This window comes from Myotis nattereri, assembly GCF_964212035.1.
Source record: "Myotis nattereri genome assembly, chromosome: 7".
NCBI classification, from domain to species: Eukaryota; Metazoa; Chordata; class Mammalia; order Chiroptera; family Vespertilionidae; genus Myotis; species Myotis nattereri.
In genome coordinates, this window is record NC_138082.1 from 81,544,443 (window position 1) to 81,557,358 (window position 12,916).

Sequence of the window (12,916 nt, forward strand, 5' to 3'; positions counted from 1 at the left end):
TGTTTTTCTGTTGTCTTGTCTAGACTTGGATCAGGATAATTCTAACCTTATAGAATGAGTTAGTAAGTATTCCTTCTTCTTGTTTTTGGAAGAATTTGAGAAGGATTAGTGTTAGGTTTGATCGAGCAATTGAATCGATACCCCTTCCCTGGAAACTGACTTTTCAGGCCATATTAGTATGGACATTCCCTTTTGATGAAACCACTCTTTACTTTGAGACCACATTCCATTATCTCTCCTCTCTGGAACTGCACAGAGAATTCTCCGCCCAGAAAAAGCCTGCCAAAGTCCTTTAAAAACCACTGACTCCAGTCACTTGGTGCTGGAGCCATCTGGGGTTCAGCCACCTGGTGTGCGGATGATCAAATAAATTTGTAATCCCCTCACCATTCTGGCCTCGTGTGTTCCTCCTTCAGCGACCTAGCAATTAGTATTTATTATTCTTTAAATATTTGGTAGAATTCATAAGTGAAACCATCTGCTCTTGAATTTTTGTTGTTGTTTTGGAAATTTTCTTTATTATTAATGATTCAATTTCTTTACTTGTTATGAGCCTGTTCTGATTTTCTATTTCTTCTTGAGTTACTTTGGTAGTTTGTATTTCTAGAAATGTTCCCAATTTATTTATGTTACCGAATTTGTTGACATACTATTGTTCATAGTTTTCTCGCAAAATCTGTTTTATTTCTGTAAGATTTTTTAGTAATGCTCCTAGTTTTATATCTGACTGATTATTTGCATCTTCTTTCACTTTTATGTTAGCAACAGTTTGTCAATTTTGTTGATCTTTTCAACTTTTTATCTTGTTGATTCTCTCTATTGTTTTTCTATTCTCTATTTCATTTATCGTTCACCTTTATTATTTTATTTCTTTAGCTAATTTTCAGCTAGTTTGCCTTTATTTTTTAAAGCTTTTTTACATGTGAGTTTAAGCTATTGATTTAAAATATTTTTTAATGATTTTTAAAGTTATATATATGATTTCACTGCATCCCATAAGTTTTGGTTAGCTGTAGAGGGTTGGGCAAAAGTAGTACACAGTTATGAGTATGTGACACATAGAATTTATTATTTGATTATTTATAATCATTATATTATTTACTTGTATTTTAACTATAAGCATGTTTTTTCCCACCCCTGCATTTTTTTATTATTAAATATATATTTTATTGAATTTTTACAGAGAGGAAGGGAGAGAGATAGAGAGTTAGAAACATTGATGAGAGAGAAACATCAATCAGCTGCCTCCTGCACACCTCCTACTGGGGATATGCCCGCAACCAAGGTACATGCCCTTTACTGGAATCGAACCTGGTACCTTTCAGTCTGCAGGCCGACGCTCTATCTATCCACTGAGCCAAAACAGTCAGGGCTCCTGCATTTCTTTTTACTTGATCAGAAATGCAGTAAAGAATAGAATAACAGTAGTATGATCTGATGCCCAAATGAGGACTATCAGGTGCCTGCAGTTCATCCACCATTGGTCTGTACTAAGATTGAAGATTTTAACCCTGTGTAAAAGAGTAGTATCATTAAAAATAATAGTATTATTTGGCACAATTTTGACTTCTAGGACCTAAATTTACCATCTTTCCCTGAACCACACTCTGCAGACCTCTGTTGTAAGTTATAAAAATATGATACAAAAATTTTCTCATGGTAATGTGATTGAAATAAATAATATACCTGAGAAAGCAAGTTAAACATGGCTATGTAAAGGCTCAAAGGCTCAAGCAGGGCCATACTACTTACCATCCCAGTGTGCGTGTGTGTGTGTGTGTGTGTGTGTGTGTGTGTGTGTGTGTGTGTGTTACTGTGTAATTTTCCTTCTCAGAATGTGAAAAGCCTTTGTGTAAGTACATTTCTCATATTTAGGTTTTCTACTAAAACTCAGGAGATTTAATTTGAATAAAGGTCTAGAAAGAGGTTTGAGAATGATTAGCATGTTTGAGTAATTGACTCTTTTGACTAATTAAGTCTATGAGTAAATTTTAAAGTTCTTGATTTATTTATTTAAATGATGACAAGTTTGAGGTAGAATTTAATTTAAGCCCTTCAGAACCCAAAAATGCATTTCTTATTTGATGAGCACTCAGAGTCTCTTCTGAAAACAAGGGGAACTAGTTCAAACTGTCACAGAAATTAGGGGATCTTAGAAATGCCAGCTACTTTATTATAGTGTGTGTGTGTGTGTGTGTGTGTGTGTGTGTGTGTGTGTGCTGTGCTCTCCACTGTGTGTGCAGAGTGCTTCAGTAAAATTCTATATGAAGAAGTCAAACATGCCAAAGAAGAGCTGTTCTCTGTTCTGGCTGAAAAGCACTAACCACATAACCAGCATCTTTCCCCTCCTTTGTCCTGAGAGAGCTTGTCAGAGTCCCCAGAACACAGCTGGAAATAGTGTGATTTCCACTGAAGCCTTTCTCTGTATAAATGATGAAAAGTATGCCCAAATGGACTGAGAGGTCTAGCCTAGGGCATATGTGCTGGTTAACGGTTGAGTTAGGGCTGGAATCTGACCTCCTAACTCTCATTGCTGTTGCTGCAACATTATTGCGTGTTCCTGTTTGAGAATAGGGAATGGGAGAATAGGTTCATAGCTTTTTGTCGGGAAACTATGAGAAGATGAGTGCACTGCAGGAGGCATGTTTCTTGGAAATCATATTTCAGTATTTCATATTTAATGTGAGTTTCCTGAATATCGTCTCCATGTTTGGTGAAGAAAAAGGCATGGATGGGAAGGGGAGAAACAGGCACATAAACAAATATATAATTGATAACTTATTTTCCAGCTAGCCTCTTCATTCTACTCAGTGGACACATGGCTTTGGTCAGAATTTAGCTATTCCCCACGTAGTTAAATTTAAAATGCATTTCTTTATCATTAAAATGCCTTTCCATATGACTGTCACATGCTAGAAATGTAGTTAAGCAATATAGAACATCAGTTGGATGATGACCTTACTTAGGAAATAAATTCAATTATAAGTGTATATAGTATGGACTTTAGAAGATATAGAGTTAATCTGAATCAGGACTGGTTTTAGTTAGTAGAGTTGATGAGGTTTGACTGGGCTCTTGTTCAAGAAACTTAGCTATTGCCAAATAATATACTAGAGAGTAAGAAAAGGGTAAAGAAAAAAATACAAAAAGGAAACACCCAGCATGCCAAAAGGAACAAAGGTAATTTTCTGCGTCTACATGTGATGTGATGCACTAATTCTTCCCGTGCTTCTGTTTGAATGGATGAATTGCTCACAGCAATAGTAGGTAGCACGCTGCTTGAAGCTTCCTTCATTGACAAGACTGATTTATCATTTATTTTTTTGTGCGATTCACATTTTTTTACCTTAAATTCAATCTGGTCAAATGCCCTTCCTTAAAGAAGATACTTATGAGTGAACTTTTTCATTAACTATAAGAAGCAACTCAGTAATGTGCTTCTTGTAACATAAAACCAGAACAAAGTGGAAGTATTTGGGCTGAAGGGAACAACTATGAAAGAGATGAATATTCCAAAGGAACAAAAACCATTTTTCTTTTGGTTCTGAAACTGTAAAATTCAAAGGTGCATCATAAAGACCTATATATTTTAATACATTGTAATGTTTTAATAATAATAATGACAGTGGCTGACATTTAGTGAGCTGAGTACTTTATGTCCTCATTTATTTTATTTTTTAAATCCTCATCCAAGGATTTTTTTTCCATTGATGTTTAAAGAGAGTGGAAAGGTGGGAGGGAGGGAAAGATGGAGAGAGAGAGAGAGAGAGAGAGAGAGAGAGAGAGAGAGAGAGAGAGAGAGAGAGAGGAGGTTGCCTCCCAGGGATCAAACCTGCAACCTAGGTACATGCACTTGATCAGGAATTGAACCTGTGACCCTTTATTGCACAGGTTGACGTTCTAAGCATATGAGCCATGGCATACCAGGGCATACCTTGTGTCTTGTTTTTTTTTTAAATATTTTTATTGATTTACAACCTAATGCCAGTTTTCTTCTGAACTACCTTCTTATGTTTCAATATGAGTTGTTGGGATAAATTTGTGATAATCCAGGATTCTCAGTTTGATAAGTATAGCCTTGAAGTTAAAATATAGAGAAAATTATTAAAATATATCAAATAATAAGATTCCAAAATAAATTAATTTCCTGAGTAATCAGATGGTAATATGTGTCATACATGTTCTAATACTAAATAGTGTGTAACAATGATTGGGGTGTACATTTGGACTTGTAGACTGGCATGTTCTAGGTAATTTTCTTGAGGAAAACAAAATAAACTCACCACATTTTAGTGAATGCTGCGACAATACTCTGCTTCAGAAAAGAGAAGGTTGTGGCAATGTCCCTTCAGGGCAATTTGGAGCAGAATGGGGCACTAATAAGGCCCAGAGAGGGTACACTGAGGAGTATAATTTCATTTGGATGAAGGGTTCTCTGGCTAACCTCATTAAAACTATTCTTTTTAAAAAAATATATTTTATTGATTTTTTACAGAGAGTAAGGGAGAGGGATAGAGAGTTAGAAACATTGATGAGAGAGAAACATCGATCAGCTGCCTCCTGCACACCCCCTACTTGGTATGTACCCGCAACCCAGGTACATGCCCTTGATCAGAATCGAACCTGGGACCCTTCAGTCTGCAGGCCTGATGCTCTATCCCCTGAGCCAAACCGGTTAGGGCAAAACTATTCTTAAAATATCATTTATAAAAGCGTATATTGTCTCTCTTTAAAAAGATGTAATTAAAGAGAATGGTGAATGAGAACATTTTGAGAGACAGGAGAAGCGTAGCTTGATTTGTCAGGGAGATATAGGTTCCAGTTTCAGTCCTGACTCTAACCATCTGACCTTTGTCAGATGACATTTAACTTTGCTGATCCTAAGTTATTTTGTTTTTTTCCTGTGAAATAAAGATACTAATATCCAGTAGGGTTTGGGGGAGAGGGGACATTTGGAAAAGAGAGATTTGATTACAATGGATAAACAACCAAAAGGATTATGATGAGACTTGCAGATAAAGGGTTATAGGAGATAAAAGCCAGCCTGGGAGGCTAGTAAAAGAGAAGCTTAAATATTCATTATATGTAGAAGAAAGAAGTCTTTATTCTAGGACTGAAAAATTCAAGAGACCTCAGGGATAGGGCATAGCAGCTAAAGAAAATTAAAGAAAAGAACAAAGAAAAAAGAAAAAAAAAGCAATGAGGTATAAAGTTCACTCTCAGTAATGAATGAAGCCAAAGAAATGGATCTTTAAGTTTCATATATATCTCTCTCCAATTATTGTTTAAAGAGCATATTTAATTATAATAATTACTTTGATGGGTTACTTTTAAAATAAGTACTAGGGACAATTGGGATAAAATAAAAATCCTTATTATTAAAATTATTAAATAATTGCAGATAACATAACATAAAATAAAAGTTTAAAAATATTTAATAAAAATATTAAAATGTGTCTCTGTGGATTGAGCACGTACCAATAGGTTAGTTTCCCATGCCCGTGTTGCAGGCTCCATCCTCAGTACGGGGGTGTGCTCTCACATCAATGTTTATATCTCTCTCTCCCTTCATCTCTAAAATCAATAAAAACATATCTTTAAAAAAATATTGAAATGTTAACTAACCAATAAAGTGCAAAGTGGAAAAATCTTGGGTCATATAATTTCATTCATCAAAACAGATAAAAATATTTAAACAACCATTTACATATTAATCTAGAAGTATAAAATAGTAATAATAATAAGTCACCATAAGCAGTTGGATTTTGTTATATAAATAGAGGGTGATAAGCAATTGGAAATTTCATTTATACAATTTTTATGTCATCACATTAGAGGGGGAAATATGTTTATATAAAAGAGGCTCAAAGTATATCATGACAGTAATAATTTCAAATAAAAATTCTAAGTGACACTGGAATAAAAAAAATTACATACGCATGATAATGATTCCTTCCTAAAAATGTGAAAAAAATCTTATTAAATAATGAAATAGTAAAGATACTGCCATAATAGAAGAAAAAAGACTGTCACTATTATTAGTATCATTCAACATTATTTCAATATTTAATCTAATAGAATAATTCACTAAAATGAAATAAATGCTGTTCAGCAATTGGTGCTGGAGCAATTGGGTATTCAGTAGGCAATAAAATAAAGATAAAATATGGATCTATGATTAACCCTCATGCTATATACAAAAGGTCACAGAAAACGGGTCAGGGATTCATATGTAAAATATAAAACTTGATCATTTTAGAAAAAAAATATAGGAGAAAATCTTCAGGACAGAGAATTAGGTGGAAGTCTTTTTTCCTTTGCCGTCAAAAGCATGATTTATAAAAGGAAGGTGTGATAAACGGGACCTCATCAATATTTAAAAAATTTTCTCTGTAAAAGTCTTTTTTAAGAGGGTGAAAAGATGAGGAGAGATTTTGAGGACATTTTAAGTTGACATATATGAGATTTTTTTGTATCTTGAATACATAAAGATCTCTCCAGGCTAAGAAGGTAAACACACACACAAATGAAAACAATCCAGTTAAGAAATTGGCAAATGACCTGAACAGACATTCCTCTGAGAATGATGTACAGATCACAAATAAGCACATTAAATTATGTTCATTACTACTAGACAGAGGGAAATTAAAACCACAATGGAATATCAGCACACAAGTACCAGAATAGCTAACTTTAAACATACACACACACACCCCAAATATGGCAAGAATGAAGAGAAAGTGGGTTACTTATACATTGCTGGTGAGAATGGAAAATGCTACAAGTACTCTAGAAAAGCATATAACATTTTCTTACAAACCTAACAATGTGCTTATCATATGGCCCAGCAATTGCACACTTTGACATTTATCCCAAAGAAAGGAAAATGTATGTTCCCACAAAAATCTATACAAAATGTTCACAGCAGGTTTATTCATAATTACCCCAAACTGCAAATGATAACCCAGAAGTCCTTCAACAGTGCATGGATCAACAGACTGTGCTTAGTGAATACCCTGAAATACTACCAACCAGTAATAAAGGAACGGAGTATCCATATACTCAACAGCTAGGATGGACCTCAAAGAGGAGTATACTGTTTGAGAAATGCCAATTTCAAAAGGTTAAATATTATATGATTTGATTTGCATACTGTGCTGAAACTTACAAAATGATGAGATGAAAGATAGATGAGTGGTTACCGAGGGCTGCAGAAGGGAGGCTGTGGTAGTTAAAGGGCAGCACGGGCGATCTGGTGCTGGGACTTTTCTGTATCCTCACTGGTGCTGGTACATGGGATACAAGTGCATGGAGCTACACACACACACACATACATGCTCATACGTGTACAAATAAATATATGTAAAATAGGTGAAATCTGAATGAGGTTGATTGAGTATCAACATCAGTGGTTTGTATGATATGATTATTCAAGAGATTATCTGTGATTGAGGGAAACTGAATGAAGGTATACAGGATCACTCTCACAACTGTATGTGAGTTTGCAATTACCTGAATAGTTTATTCATTATGTATATGATATTTTATTATATGCGTACACACATTGTTTAAACTTTGGGAAAGAAAGCATAAAAACATTTTATTTAATACTTTTTAATTGTTTAAAGTATTACTATGTCTCCTTTTTTCCTGATTAACCCCCCCACCCTCCAGCCACTCCCACCCCTAAGTACAAGCCACCACTGCCCCAGTGTCTGTGCCCATTGATTATGCTAATATGCATGCATGCAAGTCCTTTGGTTGCTCTCTAACTGCCCCCCCCCCCCGCCTTCTCTCTAAGGTTGGATGGTCTGTTCAGGGTTACCTTGTCTTGGATCTATTTTTGTTCATCAGTTTATGTTGCTCATTATATCCCACATATGAGTGAGATCATGTGACATTTACCTTTCCCCGAATGCCTTATTTTGCTTAGCATAATGCCAATCTGACATGTGAGATGGTACCTCATTGTTGTTTTGATGAATCTTGGTGGGGGGACAAGGGTGAGAGTTTAACCAAAGAACTTACATGCACATATGCATTACCCATGGACACATATACTAGTTCAGTGAAGGCCTGGGAACAGGGTAGAGGAGGTCAGTGGGGTAAAGGGGAACATTTGTAATCCTTTCAACAATAAAGATAATTTTTAAAGGAAGAAGGGGAATTGATGGTACATTATATATAATCTTGGAAAATTTTAAATTTTGAAACATCTGTTTTTATTGAGACATCTCGTAGAATAAGTGAAACCCTAATACAATTAGCTCATTTGACTAAAATCCCAAACTCCTATGACAGAAAATGAATTCTAGAATTAAGGCTTCTTTGGTTTGTAAAAAATAAATAAATAAATTACTGATACTTTTATCTAACATGCTGCTTCTCCTTTCCTTTCTGTGAAGTCCAGGTCATTTAACTTTAAAGAAAAAAATTCATAGACTTTATTTTCTGAGAGAGGTTGTGTTCACAAAAAAATCGAGCTGAAAGTACAGAGATTTTTCCATTTGCCCCTGGCCCTCACACAAGGCAAGACCTCCCCCATTCTGGACATCCCACACTAGAGTTATATATTTGTTACGATTGATAATTCTGTATTGACATGTCATTATCTGCCAAAGTCTATATGCCTTACATTAGGGTTCACTCTTGCTGTTGTATTTTCTGTAAGTTTGGACAAATATATCATGACATGCATCACTATTATAATCACTAATATTGTTACTTTCTTCACACTTTGCCCTTTTAGAATGTCATGAAGTTGGAGTCATATAGCCCTTTTAAATTGGTTTCTTTCATTTACTAATGTACACTTAAGCTTGCTCCATGTCTTAATGCAGAACAGTGCATTATCTAGATCAGTGATGGCGAACCTTTTGAGCTCAGCATGTCAGCATTTTGAAAAACCCTAACTTAACTCTGGTGCCGTGTCACATATAGAAATTTTTGATCTTTGCAACCATAGTAAAACAAAGACTTACATTTTTGATATTTATTTTATATATTTAAATGCCACTTAACAAAGAAAAATCAACCAAAAAAATGAGTTCGTGTGTCACCTCTGACACGCCTGTCATAGGTTTGCCATCACTGATCTAGATCTACCACAGTGTACACATTCACCTATTGAAAGAAATCTTCTTTGCTTCCACATTTTGGCAATCATGAATAAAGCTGATCTAAATAACCATCTGCAGGTTTCTGTGTGAACATAAGTTTTCAACTCATTTGGGTAAATACTGGTGCAATTGATGGCTTCTACAACTACTTTTGTAACAAACCACCCAACTGTCTTCCAAAGTGTTTGTACTATTTTTTATTCTCAATAGAGATGGGTGAAAGTTAGTCATCTTATTTCTATCTTTGGCCTCTTAAAGTTGTTTTTGCAAGATTTTCCCTTCCTTTCTCTACTCTTCTAGCACTCTCTATCCTTATGCTGACATGTATCACATTCTTTCATGCTTTGCCAGTGTGAGCCCCTAAGAGCAATGCATAGATATGTCTCCAGCACCTTACAATACTTCACTCAATACCTTGAAAAGTAATGGTTCCAATATTTGTTCAATGAATAAAGAAAGTTCAAATTGTGGTGTGTCAGACTGTCAAATGGAGCATTATGTTTTGCAAATCTATACATAATCACAAGGTCTTTTACTAGGCTTGGAATCAAACAATTCACACTGTTACCACTAGTAATATTTCTTTATGTGCTCCTTAGCATTTTTTTTTTTATGGTTAAATACATGGTTGATTCATGTTAAAGGAAATTTCATTTGAAGTTATTGATTCTTTGGCCCAGCTTTTCAGCTGGAAGAAACAAAGCGCTTGCTGTAATAAGTTCTGAACCTTTTAAAAACAATATCTAATGAGGTTTGTATGTACCTTTGACATTTTATTTTCAACCAAAGTGAAGGTCAGAAATGAAAGGGCACAGCTGTGCTTTTATACAGTAAATAAACAATGCTATTATTTGTCAAAGAAAATGAAATATTGCTCACTCCTTCCTGGTTTCTTACTATCTAAAAATGAGTTTGCGATGCCTAATTTCGGTAATTAAATCATGTTGTCCTTGCATGTACTAGAATTTGGAATTTAAAAAGGGAGTACACTTAGTTTATACATCAGGGACTAATGTAAATGGTGCTTTTTGTTAAAACTCGGGTATTGCATTATTTGAGTTTTTATATTTAACTCTTAAATCAACTTATTATTTGTTGGCTGGTATTTATTTGGTGGAACTTGGTATTATTCTGTTAATTTGATGAACTTTCTTCTTAGATTGGAAGTTTTCTTAATATATATTCAGTGTCCTCAACTCTCTCACATTTGGTATTTATAATACTGTAAATGTATCATTAAAGAGAATATGTTAAAGTGATTTTGGAAAGTAATTGCCTGGATTATGAACAGTGAAAAATATGCCCTTAGAAGCACAATACACAATGGGAATTTTAAGGACTTTCTTTTCATACTATATATCAATACCTAACAAGGGGTTGATCTATTAAATTTGTACTAGATCAAGACAATTTTAATGTTAAAAATAATTTTATATGTTGAAAGATATTATGAAACAGACTAACTTCAAATGCCAAAACCCATGTGTAAATGATCATTTTATATTCTCATCTATTTAACATATTTTTGAAACAAAGTATTTCAACTTTTATGATTCATTCATTTTAAAAATTAACATGCAATAAGTGCCTAATCTGAGATTTACTTAATTTTAGATGAACTTACAAATTCATCAGAAACCAGATTGTCCTTGGAAGACCTCTTCAGGGAGGACTTCGTGCTGCATGATCCTGAAGCCCGATGGATCAATGGTATGTGTGTGCCTTTTATGTGTGATATTTATTGAGTTTTATATAATTACAGTCTAAGCCAGTGGTTCTTAACCTGTGGGTCGCAACCCCTTTGGGGGTCAAATGACCCTTTCACAGGGGTCGCCTAAGACCATCGGAAAACACATATATAATTGCATATTGTTTTTGTGATTAATCACTATGCTTTAATTATGTTCAATTTGTAACAATGAAAATACATCCTGCATATCAGATACTTACATTAGGATTCATAATAGTAGCAAAATTACAGTTATGAAGTAGCAACGAAAATAATTTTATGGTTGGGGGGTCACCACAGCATGAGGAACTGTATGAAAGGGTCGCGGCATTAGGAAGGTTGAGAACCACTGGCCTAAGCAAATAATGCTATTTGAAGTTAGTATTTGAATCGACATCATTCTTCAAAGATTGCATCAACTTTTTAATCAGTATCTTGGCTCATGTGAGGAAACCAATTCCTAAGATAGGTCATCAATAGAAATATCCTCCACACGTTAGATCAATTGTTTGGTATCTGTGGTTCCCTCATGGTCATTATTAGCCATGTCACTTTAAATGTGTTACATCTCCAGCATTTCTCTAGGTCACTCTTCTTGGTGTAAAGGATGGATTTTGAGAGACTGCATATGTATATGCTGCAAATGTGGCTAACAAATTAGTTTCTTTTCCTTCTGGTGGCTTTTCTTTTTAAAGTGCCGCAAACTAGGGAGACTCTTTCCAAACTTGAAATGACTGAGAAATCACATGGGAATATATTGCACTTTGTCTTTTTCTGCCCTGGCAAAGAAACCATCTCAGCTTTCCTTAGTAATTTCAGATTTTATTATTTTCAAGGAGTTTAAAAGAGCATTTAGATTGTAAAAGAAACAACCAAAAGTAAAATCATTGAGTGGTTCCATGGTTTCTCTTTATGGCAGGTGATAGGGAAAGTGAGTGGATTATCCAGTCAAAAGAAATGTGTTGGCGAATATTCCGATTTGCCTGACCATACTAATCTCTGTGGTCAGAATACAGTTCATCTTTGCCCTTCAATTTATTTAGACATAATATCTTTGCTTGTTTTCAAGGCATAGAGTAGATTATTTTATGATAAATAAAATAAGCTTTGCCCTTTATCTAATAACAATTACCTCACTTATAGTCCTTTCTTCTCTAATATTCTAATTAAGTGCTTGTATACCTGAAAAGTAAATGGTAATTTTGGGGAACTATACAATGAAGGGAAGTTACTTCATGAGGGAAGAGGCCAAATCATACTGTTTGGTTAGCATTAATACAGTTCCTGGAGGTCACCTGGCACTCAAGACATGTCTTTGAATAAATGAATGCATTTCATTGATGTTCTGTGTTATTTTTCAAGAAACTAAGTTTCAATTGAAATCAGTTGGAAGACGAGTATGAATCATGGTGATGGTATTATGCAGTGATTTTCAACTGGTGTGCTACAAGAATTTTTAAAACACGCAGTCCCTGACTATTCAGTAAAGGGCTCTGACCTCTTTTCCTTAGATTATCAAATTAAGAAATGACAACAGCTAACACAGCAATAGCCATCCTGGGTGAATAAATCAAAATATGCCTATATTTTTGTGATATCAGCAAAAACTATATTTTTTGGTGTGCTGCAGAATTGTTTAAATACTTTATGATGAAAAAGGTTGAAAATTGTTGCTATTATAAATAAAAATAATTTGCCGAAACTAATTTGGCTCAGTGGATAGAGCATCGGCCTGCAAACTGAAAGGTCCCAGGTTCGATTCCGGTCAAGGGCATGTACCTGGGTTGCGGGCACATCCCCAGAGGGAGATGTGTAGGAGGCAGCTGATCGATGTTTCTCTCTCATTGATGTTCCTAACTCTCTACCTCTCTCCCTTCCTCTCTGTAAAAAAATTAATAAAATATATTTTAAAAATAAATAAATAAATAAATAAATAATTTAATTAATTTATTTGTATATTTTTATTTGAAATGTTTACAAATTAAGGACTTGCCATAGTGTTGCCTTTGCACTATGATTATTTCAGATGAGCACTGTAACTAAAGGAGATTAATAAAAATGAGGTATC

At 34.5% G+C, this 12,916-nt stretch overlaps 1 protein-coding gene across 3 annotated transcripts in view; it reads left to right on the plus strand.

Moving 5' to 3' along the window:
• The window catches only part of DPP10 (dipeptidyl peptidase like 10), a 1,372,039-nt gene that overhangs the window by 905,484 nt on the left and 453,639 nt on the right, over positions 1–12,916 (plus strand). For all 3 annotated transcript variants that reach the window (XM_081095341.1, XM_081095339.1, XM_081095340.1), the window contains exon 3: positions 10,734–10,829. In XM_081095341.1, the coding sequence (XP_080951467.1) occupies positions 10,734–10,829 (96 nt within the window). The remainder of the gene's footprint in view (positions 1–10,733; positions 10,830–12,916) is intronic.